Source organism: Garra rufa, chromosome 18 (assembly GCF_049309525.1).
Source record: "Garra rufa chromosome 18, GarRuf1.0, whole genome shotgun sequence".
Classification (NCBI taxonomy): domain Eukaryota; kingdom Metazoa; phylum Chordata; class Actinopteri; order Cypriniformes; family Cyprinidae; genus Garra; species Garra rufa.
Window position 1 is genome coordinate 29,085,998 of NC_133378.1, and position 14,169 is coordinate 29,100,166.

At 38.3% G+C, this 14,169-nt stretch overlaps 1 protein-coding gene across 1 annotated transcript; it reads left to right on the forward strand.

Annotated features, from left to right (window-relative positions):
- Window positions 1-1,143: 1,143 nt before the first annotated feature.
- On the forward strand, window positions 1,144-11,325 carry tbx18 (T-box transcription factor 18). The gene is made up of 8 exons (XM_073823143.1): window positions 1,144-1,564; window positions 2,481-2,655; window positions 3,287-3,388; window positions 4,121-4,292; window positions 4,760-4,927; window positions 6,019-6,083; window positions 7,325-7,419; window positions 9,539-11,325. The coding sequence occupies exons 1-8, from the start codon at window positions 1,336-1,338 to the stop codon at window positions 10,198-10,200; spliced, it is 1,668 nt and encodes a 555-aa protein (XP_073679244.1). The 5' UTR covers window positions 1,144-1,335; the 3' UTR covers window positions 10,201-11,325.
- Window positions 11,326-14,169: the final 2,844 nt, after the last annotated feature.

The window sequence follows — 14,169 nt, forward strand, 5'->3', positions numbered from 1 at the left end:
AGCGCTGCATGCGCATGTCTCTATTTTGTCTTTTTTTCTTCTTGTTCATATTTTTCTACTGGTTGACAAAGTAAACCCGCATTCTGTATGCGCAATAATGCACAAGGCTTGCTCCAAAGGGTTCTCACAATCGCGTGGGACAAGAATTCTCCAAATGGCCGTGCAATAATTTGCACGTTCCAAACGGTGGGCAGATTACGGCTCTGGAGCATTGTACATTACACCCACAACATGCTCTAAAAATCACATGGGTTTAAAAAAATCGAATTCTAGAAGCATGATAACTTACGCGACTTGGCCTATATTTGGAGGAGGAAAAAAATCTAGCTAAAAACAGGCTTAAGGCAAATTGGTCTTTGGCCAGTTTTACTGAAATCATCGATTCCACAATCTAATAGAAATAACAATAATAGTAAAAACAAGAAACACAAACAGCCTATCGAAAATATGCTACATTATCAATCATAATGCTCAGAATTATTTAAAGTAAAAAATAATTTTCTAAAGCTGAAGGCTATTCATAATTGCCTTGTAAATGTATCTAATTTACATTTAAACGTATAAATTGTAAAAAAATATATATATATATTTTGTATCGTATTCTGCAGTCAGGCGTTTTAAAAATAGGTTATCCAAAAATAATAATAGTATTATATAAAATTAACAACAATGGTATTTGTTTTGGGGATTTATAGTACCAGGAAATTGTGTCTCGTAGTAAAAATGACTGCTTCTTAGGGACTTGTATTTAGAAACTGTAGACTGCACGTCTCATGTCAGGTTAGTTTGACATGTCTTATTAGTGGGCCTCACGCAGATGCAGGCGTAGATTTGGTAATAATTCTACACGATTGGCTCACAAGGGCTAGTGGGGAGGTAATGCGGAAGCATGTGGAGCATGTGCAGCCGCAGTGTGAAAATGATCGCAATGCCGCGAGCATGACTGGAGCTCAGTGAGCGAGGGATGATTCATTCAGCCAGGCCGCTTTACCACATATGGGCGTTCCGTTCTACACGAGGGGCCGAAACGCTGCGCGCCTATTGGCAGAGACCACCGCTGATTGACGTGAGGCGGCCCCGCCCATCTTTTGCCCTGCTTATTGGCACTTTAACGAATCCCGGCCACTGCCTTGGTGTCTGTGCGCGTTGACAGACCGATGAGACTGTTTTAAATAGACTGTCGCTTCGTTTTCAGCGTCTTTGTCACATCGCCCGTGGTAATTAGCTACTGAAGCGGACTATCCGGACTCGAGGAATGCTAGATTAAGTGCTGTTGCAAATGCACTTCTCGTGAACTTCTCTTTCTCGGCCAATCTGTCTTCTCGGTTTGATACCATGGCTGAGAAACGACGGTCCCCCTGTACTATGAGCCTCAAAGCGCACGCATTCTCGGTAGAAGCGCTTATTGGCACGGAGAAAAAAAGAAAGCTGGAGGAGGACAGCGAAAACTCTTTTGAGGAGGTAAACGAAGTGTCGAACCTGACAGAAAGCCCGCAACCCCGAACTGGGAGATCTTGTCCAAGCACCAGGAGCTGCGAGATAGACTGCGCAAGCGACGAATCCCGTAAGTAGAGTTTTGACTGCAAATAAAACTGTTAGAAATGTAGTTATGCGTAACGCGGACGCGTAACAAAACACAAATATAAAGCAATTTTATATTACTAATTCTCTCGGCTCAAAAGTAACACTGTACGAAAAAAAATATACCCGATGTTATTCTGTATTTCCTCTCGTTTGTTATCCCGTATAGTTCTGCAAATAACAATAGGCTTCTAAATAAACACTAACCGATATTTAACATTAAATAAGATAGTCTTTTAACAAAGAAAATCTTGTAAGATATCAATAAATTCTTAAGTAAAAATGGCTCTGTAGTTTAGAGATGTAACGGAGTGAAGAGAAATACAGTGCATAAACACAAAATAACCCAGTTATGAGTCTCATAAATATAGGCACTAAGAGAGTGACTAATCTATTCTGTGTTTATGAGTTTGGCCACAATCATAAACACTCAAATTAACTTGCATTCACGAAAGCCTAAATAGGCCTACTCGCAAAAAAAAAAAAAAAAAGTGTTGTTATTGTACAGCTGGAATAAAATGTATAAAAGTCTCTTAGAATTGTGTCAATGCAGTTACTGTAATTCGTCACAAAGCATTTCTTATATTTAATTCTTAAAAAATAATTCCATGACTTTAAGTGGCGCCAAATCATCAAATTAAATGAAAAACAACAACAGCAACAAAAAACCCGTGCAGGTTAATTATAATTGCATTGCATGTTAAACAGTATTAAATATAAAATGTAAAGTCTATAAATATATCCAATGTCCACATATCTAATCCATTATGAGTCAGAAAATCATCGCAAATCTGTTTGCATGCACTACAATCGTTCATGCAAAAGTAGTTTAAATTAAACGTTTTCTGAAATGCTGTTAAAATATACAATAATTAAGACCATTTTTCTGTCTTTCTCAGCGGAGTCTGAGGACGTGTTGTTGGATAGCCCACAACCTGCATCCCAAGGCTCGCAGGTCGTTGTGCAATCAGGGACGAGCTCCGGAGAGGAGATGCGAGTCGACCTGCAGGGCTCCGACTTATGGAAGCGATTCCACGAGATAGGAACTGAAATGATCATCACCAAAGCCGGCAGGTGCATCACACAAAACATGCTGTACTGATTATAATTTAATAATAATCAGCTAAAAATCACAATATTCAACATTTGAATATAGTAATAATATACAAGACCGTTATTAATATATCCATTAAAAAAATAAAACACTAGGCTATATGACTAATTTTAATTTCTTTTATTGAATAAGTCTGAATGAATTATTTTGAAAAATGTTAGATGTAATGTTACTTTCAGATACATGGACTTAGGAATTGAACACTGAATTAAATCGGGGATTAGGGCAAAAATGTCCCTTAAAGTGCCAAAATGTGTATAGTGTTATAGCGCTTTTATATATACATTTAGTCTACTTATTTATTTAGGCTACGTTTGTATTTAATGCTGATTTTTGTGGAATTGTATTTATTCACTGACAATATAATTAATTTAATTGACAACTATAATAATTAAATTAATTGAAATGGCATTTTTTTTGAAGAAAAAAAAAGGTATTTGATGTAAACTGGCAATGTGCTGTTAGCTAGTTTGAAAAAAAAAAATCTGCCCACATTAAGGTAAAAACCGCGCTTTTAGAAAATCTGCATTTTACCTCATAGTGATGAATAATGAAAATATTAGGCTAATATACAATGTCATTTTATCCCAGGCGAATGTTTCCCGCGATGAGAGTTAAGATTGCGGGACTGGATCCTCATCAGCAGTATTATATCGCTATGGATATTGTTCCTGTCGACAACAAACGCTACAGGTGAGCAATTTACGAAACTTCCCAACTGGTCGCTGTAGGACAGCCTGTTGTAGACAAATGATCAAAATGGTCTAAAATGTGCAAACATAATACTGAACATTTTGAACGAACAGTCTCCACAAATGGCACTCCGGGACTTTGTTGACATGTTTAGTCCGGCCTTTTGCGATGCCCTTTTGGGAGCTTGACCTACTGGGACCTGAAGGTCATGAGACAACTGCAGTTAAAACAAATTCATAACGCGTTAGTTTATGGCGGGCTGCTTTGTGTATCTGAACATTTTTATACAGACAGACGGAGTATGTTTTAATCACCAGTTAAAGTGTAAACCTTGCAAAGGAAGAACATGTTGAGGGAGTTTCAAATATTTTGTACATGTAGTCTGTGTTCTAACAAATTTTTCGTTTGTAACTACAAACTTAAATAGTGTTACTCCGCTAAAACGCTTTCAGTTCATTCTCAGCCTACATAACATAACTGCTGTCTTTATATTATTTTACACAGCACACATAGCTATATCACAGAAACCTGTTTTGTTTTAAAGGTCTTAGAGGTCGTAGACCTCTACTTGGATCACTAAGCCATTTGCGTTGCGCGACAAACCTCAAATACATTCCGTCCTGAAAATTACTGAGAGAAATTGCTTTGAAACGTCGAGCCGTGTATGATATTACATAAAATTAATATTATGTACAATTTACACTGACACTAACCATTTTTTCCCATTTCAAGGTACGTTTACCACAGCTCGAAGTGGATGGTAGCGGGTAACGCCGACTCTCCTGTCCCTCCGCGTGTGTACATTCATCCTGACTCGCCTGCTTCCGGCGAGACGTGGATGCGGCAAGTTATAAGCTTCGACAAACTCAAACTGACCAATAACGAGCTCGACGACCAAGGCCATGTAAGAGGATATTTAGTTATTTAAATTCGAGAATAATTTACTTAATATAGATGCTAAATAAGACAAAACTGCACATTTCTTCTATATCTAGTCTATGTTAGGCCTAAGAAGAAACCTGTAAACATATGAAGGTTTGATGAGTTGGTGAAGGAGACCTTTAGAATTTCCTTCTGTGATCCTGAAATAAATTAAACGTTATAATTAGACAACTCTTTTCATACACACATGCTAGCCATTGTCGCCCGGTGTGCATTTTGTTTTGCTGTATTATTTTAAAGGCCTAAACATGTTGTAATGTGGAGGGTTGTAAACAAACTCAATTGAAAGCATCCCCAGGGCGAGGCAGTTAAAGGCCTGTTTGGCCTTTGAAAATGGAGGCATGTGTGTTTTTATTGAGGTAGAAAACTGCTTTGGTAATTCCTCCGTTTCCCACTCTAAACACGGATGCGCGATGTAATGTTTTCCAGATCATTCTGCACTCTATGCACAAGTACCAGCCCCGTGTCCACGTCATCCGCAAGGAGTGCGGTGAAGAACTCTCACCCGTTAAGGCGGTTCCCACTGGGGACGGTGTCAAAGCATTTTCCTTCCCTGAAACTGTCTTCACGACGGTGACTGCATACCAAAACCAACAGGTAACTGATCCCACATCATGCTTTAAGGGTCCAATGCACAAGTTGATAACGCAAATCATAAAGCTGCTACTAAGGGTCACATCAGTTCTTGAAATGAAGATGCCTTTTCTTTTTATTGGATTGCATTATTACAGTTTGATTTTTTTATAAAACAAATAAACATGCAGGAAAGCCATGTCTGCCTCAATAAATTTGCCAACAAAATTTATTTTTGTAAGTCCAAGCAAGCAAGACAAAATATTAATGCACATTAGCCTAACACTGCTTTAGAAAAAAAGTATCAACAACATAAATTATTTTATTATTTTGTAGCCTGTATATTTTTGAAATTATTAGTTTTTGCCTCGGGTACAGTACTATCCTTGTTTTTCTGCTCAGAGAAAAGGTATAAAGTGAAACTATTCTATTGTGATAAATTGTTATAGTATAGTAATAGTTATTTTTATAATAAACCCAATTAAATTGCAGAACTCTGTTATTTAGGTCACAATGCTAGGAAAATGACTTAATTTACAAGACGTTTAATTGAAATAATTATACAATTTGCCTAAAGCAGTTGGGAGTTGAAGGGCTCTTGTTCTCTTTATTCATAGATCAAAGCCTCTATGAGACTGAAAGAATGAGCAGCACCCCATAAAGGGCAATTTATTTATAAAGAGCACAGTTGCATAAGTGTTTATTTAGGCATATGCATTGAATTTCCTGTGCCAGCAATTCAGAAGCAATGTATTGATAAATTGCAACATAGAGTACTGTAGATTTTTTTTTTTCATTCAAATTTAAGTTTGTTTTGATTTGCTAAAACAGATTAATACCAGAGCATGTTTTAGATAAGTTAGAGCTTGAAATCTTATCATCGTTTTAGTGTTAACTGCCAAGTTTTAGAAATGATGTCATCCATTTGTCTGTGCTTATAAAAACACAACACACATGCTCTCTCTCTCTTACACATACGGAAGCAAAAAGCTTATAAAATAAACCCACACACATTGCATTGTGGGATGAGGGTCACTGGTGCTAGGTCAGGGAATTTGACATTACAGGCTTTGGGTCAGTAAGGAGAATGTGTTTTGTGTGTGGACCTTTTACAGATAACAAGACTGAAGATCGACAGGAACCCGTTTGCAAAAGGATTCAGGGACTCGGGAAGAAACAGGTAAATATAGAAAAAAAAAAGAAACGTCTTTTGAATACATTTTTATTGATGTCAAAAATTGATCACAGCTGAGTCAAACCCATCCAGCACAGAATAGATCCTAGTCTTACTTAATTTGGACAAAGTGTGTAGTTTCTGCTCTTTTTATTTGTAAGGCACTGCAGAAATGACACTTCATTACATTTAATTTTTATCTTTTAAGCTTCTTTGGGGCAACAAAACGCTTTTGTTTTCGTACGACTTCTTTTCTGACATAAGTATAAAGTTATTTCAGAACTATCAAACCATATTAAAGGATTATTAGATAATTGTTTATCCAAAGGGAAAAGCCTTCTTTCAGCCAAAACGAAAAGGTTCCAGCGAAGCCCAGACAAAATAAACATAAAAACAGCGTCACATTAAAAGCCATTATAAAAAAATAAATGCATAAATGAAACACAGCACAATAAAAATAATCTCCATCTTCACATAAAACAAGAGAAATAATAAACGCGCAAACAGGAAATGGAGGCTTGTGCGACGCTGACTCGCAAGCTTAGTGGGGAAGTTTAACTCTGCTCATTAGTTTTAAACGAGAGCGTTTTTAACACCCCGCTGAATCATACGTCCACTTTTCCTCTGTCCCTCTGCGAGGTCTCGCAGAGCACTTAGACCGAGCCCCGTGGCTCAGTGTTACAGGAAAAGTTAAGCAGTTTGCTAAACAAACTCGGCCACTTGATAGCTCAAGTGGTGTGGCTGATAAAACTGGGGCCGAAACAAGTTGAGGCATCTTGTGTGAATTATCGCCTGAGTGGTACTGCAGAGGGGGTGGGGTAACGTCCACGCTAACAAGGCGCACCGAGCACCACCATTACTTCCAGAAAAAGCAAGAAAATGCCCCCCCCCTCCCTTTTTCTTTCTCTCTCCTCGTAAAGCTTTAACTGTGGCTTCCTGCACTCTATGTCTGATCCCACCGATAAAGCTATGTGAAAATAATTATAGCCTTGCCATCGCACACACTTTATGTTCTTCATTACCTGCTCTGCTGTACTGGCCAAATACACAGTTGATAAGGAAAGCCTTGCGCTAAGATGGCTGGCAGCATTGAACACGCCGTTGAAAACACACCGTTTTAGCCAGTTCCAGAACTCTTCAGTGAGAGTTTCACTAAATCACTCTTGCCTTTGTATTTGTAAGCATATTGAGTGTTCTTGTCTCTAAAGAGTGGCTTATGTTTATTAATCACAATGCTTGCGTTGTAGAATGGGACTAGAAGCTCTGGTTGAGTCTTATGCGTTCTGGAGGCCTTCACTGAGAACTCTGACATTTGAGGACATCCCTGGAATCACTAAACAAGGTACGGTGTGTGTGTGTGTGTGTGTGTGTGTGTTTCCCTGCCTTAGTATATCATTGCACAATGGTTTAGTTTTTCCCGTTAGAGTGGGCGCAGCCATTTGTAAATTTAATGTGTCTGGTTTCCGGTCTCATCCGCTTCTAGCTGTTTTTAGCTGTGCAAAATAGCTCGTTTTGCTGCTTGATATTGCAAAAATGGTGTGTCTTACCATATTATTTTAATGTGTTATCTTAATTATGAACACAGTGGGTTGTAGTGGAAACAGGTTTACCATTTACTGCACTTCGTTATTCTTCTCGATATTTCCCTACAACGGCTTATGAACCGGAAGTCTAACACATTACCAGAAAACAGCTTACTTCCGCATTGAAAAATAAGGTGGATAAATGAAATGAGTGAAATTGCAAAGAAATTTCGCAAGCAAAAAGGTCCATTGTCTCTTCTCAATAGCATAAAGTAATACGAGTAATAAGCACCACTCGCAACAAGCAGGTTTTTGTTTCTCAATATCGCAAATTCATGTAACCATATTGCGATCTTGACAAAAAATCATATTTCGATATTTTCTGGGATTTTATCGATAACAATAATTAGACAATATTTTGCTGAGTGTGTTATTGTGCTGGTATCTTAAAGAGTACTGTGGACAGCTGGCTCCTAAATTTTTTGATATTCTTCATATTCTGTGTGGTCAGTTCACAGTATCTTTAATATTAACTTGTTTATTGAACTGTTATATAAAATCAATATCACATTTGTAATCATACCGACTTTGAGAATAAAAATGGCACTCTTCATGTGATATTGATTATATTAAATGATATTAAATGATATTTATATACATTTTCTGCCCCCTTATTTTGAATTATGTGATCATTGTAAATTCATTTAAAAACTAAATCATGCAGTGAAAAAAAACACACTCTAAATGTGAATTCACAGTAGTTTAACCTAACTTATTCATAGAGTTCCTAGAGTTCATCTGGTAATGTATGCATATGTGTTTCCTTTTGTGATATACTCGATAAATCACACATTGTTAAATCAACAATTACGATCACAGATGATATTTACCGCACACCTCTAGTAACCAATTTAAAAAAATAAGCGAAACTTTGGGGGGGGGGATTTTTTTGTCCTTTTCTTACTGAAAATGCCAGAAATGTTTTTTGCACAGCAACAGGAAATGTGACCACACCTTTATATAAATTTCTTTGGAATAAATTGTGCATAAAAGAGTTGTGCATCCTCAGAAGGATAGTTAACCCTTTAACTGCCATTTGTTTTGTTTTGTTTGTTGATTTTTTTATTGTTTTTCAAAAAATGTACTGTAATTTCAAACCTGTATGACTTACTTACTGTGGAATACATAAGAGAATATAACTGTTAAGGGTTAATTGTTGTTTGGAACAGTGTGAAGCTAAATAAATTATGAACGATTTTTCATTTTTGGGTAATCTCTGAAAGAAATTGAGATTGCACTTTATATTCAAATTTAATTCGTGAAACAGGATGCAGAACTGCAATTTGAATTTGAATGAAGAATATAATAATATAACAACATTTTAAAATGTAAAATCTGAAAATAAGCCAAGTATGAAATTTTGTGTTAGAAAACTGAAAATATTTTGAAATAATTTAAGAATAAATTATTTAAAAATCTTCCCAATCTACTGACATTTATGACATCTGGTTCAAACATTACAATGCATATGATAACTTTTGTTAACTTTATAAAAAGTAAATTCACTTCACTAGCTATTTGCAGCCATTTGTAAATTTTATAGGTCTGGCTTCCGGTCTCATCCACGTCCAGCTATTTTTAGCTGTACAAAAGGGCTTGCTTTGCAGCTTGATATTACAAATGGTTGTGTCCTACTATATTATTTTAATATATTATCTTAATTATGAACACACTAGATTGTAGTGCAAACAGTTTTACAGTTTACTACACGTTGTTATTCTTCTCGTTATTTTTCTATATCGCCTAATGAACTGGAAGTCTCGCCCATAGGCTTACTTCCACGTTGAAGAATAGCGGTTCCAAGGCAAAATTCAAAAAATGTTAAGGTCTATGTTTTATGTGCAATTACATGTCATTGAAATGTATGACTGCTCACAGGTGCAGCTGGCTCTCACGGTGTTGTTGGGTCTTCAGCACACTCGCATCTGCTGTCCTCGTCCTCCTGCTCTTCCCCTACATTCCACCTGGGTTCCGGGGCAGGGCCAGTGTGTGATTACTCCACCTGCAGTCGAACAAGCCACCCCCTCCATCGCTACGGCCCTCCGCTCTCCGCAGACTCCTACAGTCGACTGGCCAGCCCAGCCGCAGATGCGTTTTCCACTTCTCGGAGCTCCACGTATGTGAGCGGGGCCGAAGGTGAAGCGTTCTCGTGCACACAGACTGGCCTGCCAATCCAGATCCACAGCATGCCAAGCACAACCTCCCAGCTCCAGTACCTAATGCCCGGCCACACCCATAACGCGTTTCCCACCAATCAGAGCACACAGGGATCCTATAACGGGTTCCGTCTGCATAGCCCGTATGGTCTGTATGGTTACAACTTCTCCACTTCTCCTCGCCTGGCCACCAGCCCTGAAAAGGCAGCAGCTACACAAAGTTCATTCCTTGGCTCATCCCCTAGCGGGACGCTGACGGACAGGCAGGTTCTATCCACTGTGGACAGTCTGCACATGCTTAGTAGTAGTCAACAAAATCTTTTCGACTCACGGACTTTGGGGCTGACAAGCTCCACCTCCCAGGTGACAGCCCACATGGCTTGACCTGTGTCTCCCAAAAACTTTGTCGGACTTCAAACTCAGCTGTTTGAGTATAAACTAGTTTTGGGACTAGTCAATAGCATAATTTATAATCTGCTGGAGGTTCATCACTCTTGCAGGAGTTGAGAGAAGGACAAGCAAAGGAGACAAATCAAAATGTAGAGAAATCTGCAATATCATTTATGTTTTGTGTAAATGACAGCTAAAGATCACATTGAGGATATTTTTTAATAGACTTTCTATCATTCTGATGAAGCGGCACAGGCTATTATTGGACACCAGGGTATGGAAATGCCTGAAGAATCACGTGGGAAGCTCAGAAAATACTTTACAGACACAGTTTCACGGCATAAAAGGACATCAACCATCGGATCTCATCAAGGTTCAATAAGACCCCAGAACTGCTGGTAGGAGTGTGAGGAGTTTAACAGATGACTTTTGTGAGGCTGGACTCGGCGTCTTATGGACAATAAAATTAGTTAGGCACTTAAAAAGTGAGCAGACTGAAAAGACAGGAAGTGATGTCACAAACACAGGCTGCAGTATTGTTAGGTGACAGTCAGCACTCAAAGCAAATGTTGTACTTGTTTGTGCTGAGGTTTTCAGCAGTGGTTTAATCTGAAACTGGACTAGGAAAAGGAAACGCGGGGTAGTGTTTACAAATTCTCTCCAAGTCGAAGGCTTTTGGTCTGGATCAGCACTGCTGTCTGAGTCTTGGATCAGACGAGGCTGAATGAAATCCGATCCGAGATGATAATTCTCACACTTTATAAATACAACCATTGGCATTCTTCAGAAGGATTACAGTCCTGCTATGAGTTACATGCTGATTCCAGTTCAGCTGTCTCACTTTCAATCCAAGGACTGAAAAGAACGCTTTTTCCTTCGTGGACATGTTAGCTTTTGCTAATTTACTTACTAAATGTAATTTTTCACAAATATGGAGAATATTATTGATACTGTGTAAAGATTTCACTTGCACTTATGGCAATTTTAAATACTTGCTTTTTAATATTCAGGCTTTTTGCCAGTGGCCACAATAGACACTTCCTCCATGTTTGACTCTTGTTGGCCTGAGAATTTGAAAACCATGAGCCAAATAAAATATATCCATATGCTAAAGGATAATTGTGATGTCTGTGCATGTGCGTTTCAGCATCAGATGCTTCGCCTGGGGTCAGGCAAAGGTTCTGAATGCCTAACAAATGAAAAATACCACCAGGGGCTCCAGGAGAGGTGCACACACAACAACAAAATGCATTCATGCACACAAAGACAGAGTTTGAAACTGCAACCTTACAATTTAAACAAAAAAGTGAACTTCTGTCACAGAGATCATATATGTCAACAACATTTTGATGTTTATAAACAACATATTTTATGTTAATGTGAAACGGTAAGCGAGTGTGACATTACACACATCATCTTCATGTACTTGTAATGTGGTTGGGTTTCAGTTTAGAATGTATGTGTGCATCTTAAGAAGGTTATGCAAGACCTTCTGAATGCTACTAACTTTCAACACCTAATGTACTGCAAATATAAATACAAAATAAAGCGATTACCAGGGTTCAAGTGCTTTAAGACATTTAAGCACAATGTGAAAAAAAGACATTATTTAACAAGCCTGTAACCACCTAAATCAATGATTTAAAAAAGTATTTTTGGCAAATCCAGGTGATTCACCATAGAAATATTATGTTTTTTAACATTTATGATGCCAGCTGTTATAGCGCCAGCTGAGGTCCAATCACCTTGAAACTTTGTGTGCTTGTTTAGATGAACCTGTAGCATGTTTTATGAAGTTTTGAACTTCTCCTTTAGGCTTTATAGTATTTGGGGTAAATTTGAATGGGCCCCTTTTCTAAACAATCCCGTTGTAGCTTCTAATAGGGTAAATTTAAACATTTTTCGATAATTATTGACCTAGAGAGTCCAGAGAATTGTACTGCAGTATTTTTTTTACAGATGAAAAACCTATATAGGACTAGTTTGCAAAAGTAGTTTTCTTACATCTTCTCAATCATTTAACAAACGATTCGATTGACAGCAGTGGTTCTAGAGGCAAAGTTGTCACGTGTATGTGCAATGTAACATGCAATGTAAAATTGTTTACGATTACGAAAATGTGATATGGCCCCCCCAGTGGCCGATTTCTTTCAAACAGGCCCACTGAGTTTTGTTCTGATCAGCCTCCATTAACCTTGTCTAATAGGTGCTCAAACTTCATAGGCTAATGTTTATTTGAGATACACAAATGACTTTATAGACAACTGTGGCACTTTGGACTAAGACCGTGTTTAGCGATTTTCATGTTAATAGGACAAATGATTTTTGTCCTGGGACCTCAGATTGAGCTCTTACATACATGTTCTGAGTTTGGTGAAGATATCTAATTCCCGTTTAGGATTTATAGGCATTTTACTAAAAGTGGCCCTGCCACTTTCGAACAGTTTGGCGCCCTTTGCGATGGTGAAAGGTCAACTTTTTTTTGATAATTATTTATATTCAGTCTTTCTGCACTGGTTTGGTTCTGATCGAGCGAAAAAACCTAGGACTAGTCCGCAATTTAGAAAAAAAAAATCCTTAATACCCCAAAATTTTACCTTTGAATCTGAGGCATGAGTCATGAATTCCAACAACATAAGACATTGAGCCTGCGAATGAGGGTTATTTCATACTTTTGATCATTGTAGCGCCCCTGTCAGGCCAACTGGGGCAAGCCTTGGTGATGTTGTCGGCGGTGTGAGTACTACCATCCCTCCAAGGTTTAAGTCTGTACGACTTACGGTTTGGTCGGCACAATCAGATTTATGTGGAGATTGCTGATCCGTGGCCATTCTAACAATTACAATAATAGAGTTTCAGTCAGGGATGGAAATTAACGTTTTTGTCCACCGGCCAGTGTGGCTGGTGGATTTCAAAATCTACCAGCCACTAAATGTTTTTACCAGCCACTTTATGTTTTTAACCGACAATGTGTAGCTGCATGTGATAATTAATACTACAAGATCTACTACACTTGAGCAGTTTATTTAATCTCAAGTCTCAATAAAATACTGACATTTTCACCGAATTTTTCTATCATGATACAGAGCTATCTTCACAACTACACAAATTATAGCCCACATACTATAACAGCCTAGATATTTTATGTAGCCTAATTTGCGCGCATTGGTGAGTCGCTCTCTAAACGCAGGGTATTAAAGTTGCTTTTGAATGCGCGTGCGCGTTTTACTTTTGGTTTCGTTTTTACTATAGCGCGAAACTCTCGGCAGCGTAGAGCGTGTATTCTAAAATATAAGAGATTACTTAACAAAACCATTTGGGTGGACACCAACGGGATTTTGAAAAGCGTGTCCCCAGTGGAAATTACGCCGCTGTGTGAGTGGAACTCTGCCGCCGAGTTATCATCTGATGTGAATGAATGCCGCGTTGTACAGTATATTGAGAAAGACGCGCCATGAATTGCATCTGACAGAATGTGCACTGTAGCACGAAATACAATATATTTCTTCAAAAGCAGATTGTAAAGATATTTTAACAGACCTCTTAACGCCTGTGATGTATCGCCACATTTTTTTTGAAGGTGTGCCTCCGCTAAAAGTGTCTGCCGTCGTCTTCTTCTTCTTCTTCGCGTATTTTAACGGCAGTTTGCAACCAACGTTAAGGTGCATTACCGCCTCACGCCGTCCGGTTGAAGTATGTTATTTTTATTTACCCGCCACGGTGGCCGGTGGGTGAAGCGAGTTTATTGGCTGGTGGCGGGTGCTAATTTCCATCCCTGGTTTCAGTGCTAATTAGAGGACTTAATGAATTTTGGCTTTTTTAAAAAACTTTAAATACACAAGCAGCACTAGGAGTTGGTACCAGCAGTCTACTGTTTAAATACATGTTGGGTCAGTCGGCAGAACCAGAACCAGTGAGACACCTGTTATAGACTGAAGGTGATGGACAAACAGCATATGCAGA